This window comes from Alligator sinensis, unplaced genomic scaffold (genome assembly GCF_000455745.1).
Source record: "Alligator sinensis unplaced genomic scaffold, ASM45574v1 scaffold84_1, whole genome shotgun sequence".
Classification (NCBI taxonomy): Eukaryota; Metazoa; Chordata; order Crocodylia; family Alligatoridae; genus Alligator; species Alligator sinensis.
This window is the reverse complement of record NW_005842268.1, coordinates 1,596,576-1,599,893: the sequence shown is the minus strand read 5'-3', so window position 1 is coordinate 1,599,893 and position 3,318 is coordinate 1,596,576. Positions and strand designations below refer to the sequence as shown.

General features: G+C 49.2%; 1 protein-coding gene across 3 annotated transcripts in view; it reads left to right on the top strand.

The window, feature by feature from the left end:
* LNX2 (ligand of numb-protein X 2) overlaps positions 1-3,318 on the top strand; it is an 89,019-nt gene that overhangs the window by 51,664 nt on the left and 34,037 nt on the right. For all 3 annotated transcript variants that reach the window (XM_006027797.3, XM_025209095.1, XM_025209094.1), the window contains exon 2: positions 747-1,246. In XM_006027797.3, the coding sequence (XP_006027859.1) occupies positions 846-1,246 (401 nt within the window). In that variant the 5' untranslated portion in view covers positions 747-845. The remainder of the gene's footprint in view (positions 1-746; positions 1,247-3,318) is intronic.

The following is a 3,318-nucleotide window of genomic DNA, read 5'->3' as shown; positions in this document are numbered from 1 at the left end:
TTGGTAGGGCTGGTGCCCCTCTTGACAGGGCCGCCAACATCAGCAGCTTCTGCGGGTCCCCCCCCTCGATTCAGGAGGCGCCAGTCACTCATGGTAGAATCAGTGGTAGAATCAGTCACTCAGTGGTAGAATCAGTCCTCTTTTAACGTTCAGTAATCTTCTAAGGGTGTGTGTGTGTGTGTGTGTGTGTGTGTGTGTGTGTGTGTGAGAGAGACCAGAGTTCATATTCTTTATGGGATGTCACACACTGAGCTATCACTAAAAATAATTTTAAGAAGTGGTATACTTTTTAAAGTTTTCATGTGTAGCATAAGTCTTAAAGAAAAGAAAGAAACAGGACCAGAATGCTGAACAAAAGCACATTAGATGGTACATTTGATTAATTGGTCACATAACATTTATTCTACAATGGGATATTTTTATCTTAGTCATTAATTACTCACTTCTAGAAAGGTAGCATAACATAGTATCCCTGCTGTTAACATGGAAGTTCTTTTGTAGGTGTAAGCTTTGCCATGTAACACCTGATGGCAATAAAAAGTTTATTTTGTAAGACAAAATCAGTATTACAGATTTTTTTTTCCATTTTATTCTCTTATAATTAATTTTCTAACTGGAAAAAAAAATCCACTAATCTGATTATGGCGTTTGAATATATTTTTTGTAACCAAGAGCAATTTAAGTAGTTCTAATCATAGTTTTCATATGTATACTGCCTGAATAATTTTAATTTTCTTGACTTGCAGAAAATGACACTTCATGAAAGAATACAAGTCATGTGTCTTTAGAAAGAGAAAAAAAAGACTACCAAACAAGTCTAGCAAAATCTGCCCTTGTTTGGTACAATGGGTACCACAAATGATGAAATGGCTTCAGTGGAGCACAACTCTTCCTTGAACCCTCTGTGCTTTGAATGCGGCCAACAGCATTGGACAAGAGAGAATCACTTGTACAACTATCAGAATGAAGTGGATGATGACCTGGTCTGCCATATTTGCCTTCAGCCCTTGTTGCAGCCACTGGACACCCCTTGTGGACACACATTCTGTTACAAGTGCCTAAGGAACTTTTTACAGGAGAAAGATTTCTGTCCATTGGATCGAAAAAGGCTCCACTTTAAGCTCTGCAAGAAATCCAGTATCCTTGTTCATAAACTGTTAGACAAATTATTTGTTTTATGCCCCTTTTCTTCAGTATGTCAGGAAGTAATGCAGCGATGTGATCTGGCAGCACATCTTAAAAACAGGTGAGCAGTGGAGGAGGGTGCATAGTACATCTATTGTGTAGAAAAGATTTTGTAGGGCTTTTATATACAGTTGCATTTTATCAAAAATAATTGGTATGTGAGATGTTTACTAATTATGCTCCTTGAGAAGATCAACAGCTCATTGTGCTTTATTTTATTTTATTTTATTTTATTTTATTTTAAAGGGGGTAAAGATTCCCCTGATAAGGCATTTTTTTCTTCCTTCACCTTTAATCATGTTTGGAACACTGCCATCTCCTAGTCTAGGGACAGACATTCAAAAAGTCTGAGCCTGAATTGATTCAATGTTTGCAGGTTAGTTTAACCTGCCTAGGTTGAACTGGCTCGCAACTATAAAGACATTCCCTCTGGACTGAAGAAATACAAGCACATGCCTGCAGTGGCTAAAAATAGAAGGTCGGGGGTGCTAGAGCATCCCTCTCTTCTTGTCCATGGTGCTGAGTTGAGGGGGGGTGTGGCCAAGCCCCAGCAGGACACTGATTAGGGAGTGGTGTAAACTCCACCCTGGCCTGCATCATTCCAGACTTTTCCCTGCTCAAGGGGCGGGAGTGTTGCCAGCCCCCAGCCCCCGGCTAGCACTCTGAGGCAAAGGGCAAGTGTGCAGTGCATACATCTGTTGATGATGCTGAGCTTTTCAATCTCCCTCTCCCTGCTGCTTCATACTGGCTGCAAACCTGACAGGGCTGCAAACCAGTATTGGACTGATAACCAGGGATCCTGTTTTTCTCCGATTTTAAAAATTACAAATTCTCTGTTTTAAAAACCCCAAATCTGTGATAAAAATTAAAGGTCTCCTACAATCCCCACCAACACTGCTGATACCCCGCACTCCCCCCCCCCCATAGCCTCAACAGCCCTCCTGATGCCCCTCACAACAGCCCCCCAGATGCACAGACACAGACATGCAGACACAGAGGCGTACGTAGACACTGACACCCACCCTAGCAGGTAAGTGTGTGTGCAGGGGAAGGAACAAGGGAGGTAGATCAAAAAGTGGGGGGAGTGTGCCCCTGTGCCTACTCCCAGGAGCAGGGCCAAGGGGTAAGGGCAGGGGTGTCACTCTGCGGGCCACACGCATGCTGGCCGGCCTGATGGGGTTCGCACACAGAGGCCGCCACCGCACTCTGCACTACCATCCCACAGCCACCTGTACCACTTTGTGGGCAAGTGGCACTGGGTGCGGCAGCAGCAGTGCAGTGGCAACCACTGTGTGTGGACCACATATGTGCCGTCCAGCTGGGGGGTGGAAAGGGGAGTTTGCAAGCAGCGGCCACCACTGCACTGCTGCTTATGCCCTGAGACCGGCTGCACGGCTCTGTGGCAGTGCAGGGTGGTGGCGGCTGCATGCTAGCTGGGAGGTCTTCGCAGGCACACGCTGCCACTGCGGAGCTATATCCTTCACCTCTGGATCCTAGAGGTAAATGGGGCTTGGGGGCTGTGGGGCAGGGCTGGGGAAGATGGTTGGGGGCTGAGGAAGCAGGTGGTACTGCCGGCCTTAGGTGGCACACTGCAGCCAGAAGCAGGGCCAGGGTGTTGAGGGCAGGGGTGCCCCTCTGCGGGGGGCTTTGTGGGCAAGTGATGTGGGGCACAGTGGGGTGGTGCCTGCCATATGCAGGCCACACACATGCCCCTGGCTGCCTGTCCAGGGGAGGGGGAGGAGGAGGCTGGCATACAGCCGGCTACACATCTCCATAGCCAGCTCTGCAGTGGTGATGAGGGCGGGGGGGAGGCTCGCGCGCGGCAGCTGCTGCTTACCTGTAGGGCTATGCCAGTGGTGGTGGCCGCTGCCTACAAAACCTCCCCGCACCGCTGCGGAGCTGTGCCCGGAGCTGTGCAGCCAGCTGCAGAGCGGCAGTGTGGTCGTGGCAGGGCAGCACACAGCCATCCCCACCACCATCCTGTGCCGTGCCCACGGTCATCACCACACTGCCATTGCCACCCTGCGGCCAGCTCCACAGCTCCGTGGCAAAGTGGGGAGGTTCTCTACGCAGCAGCCATCACCGCTGGCATGGGCGACCTCACAGGTAAGCAGCAGCGGCCGGTGGTTTGCC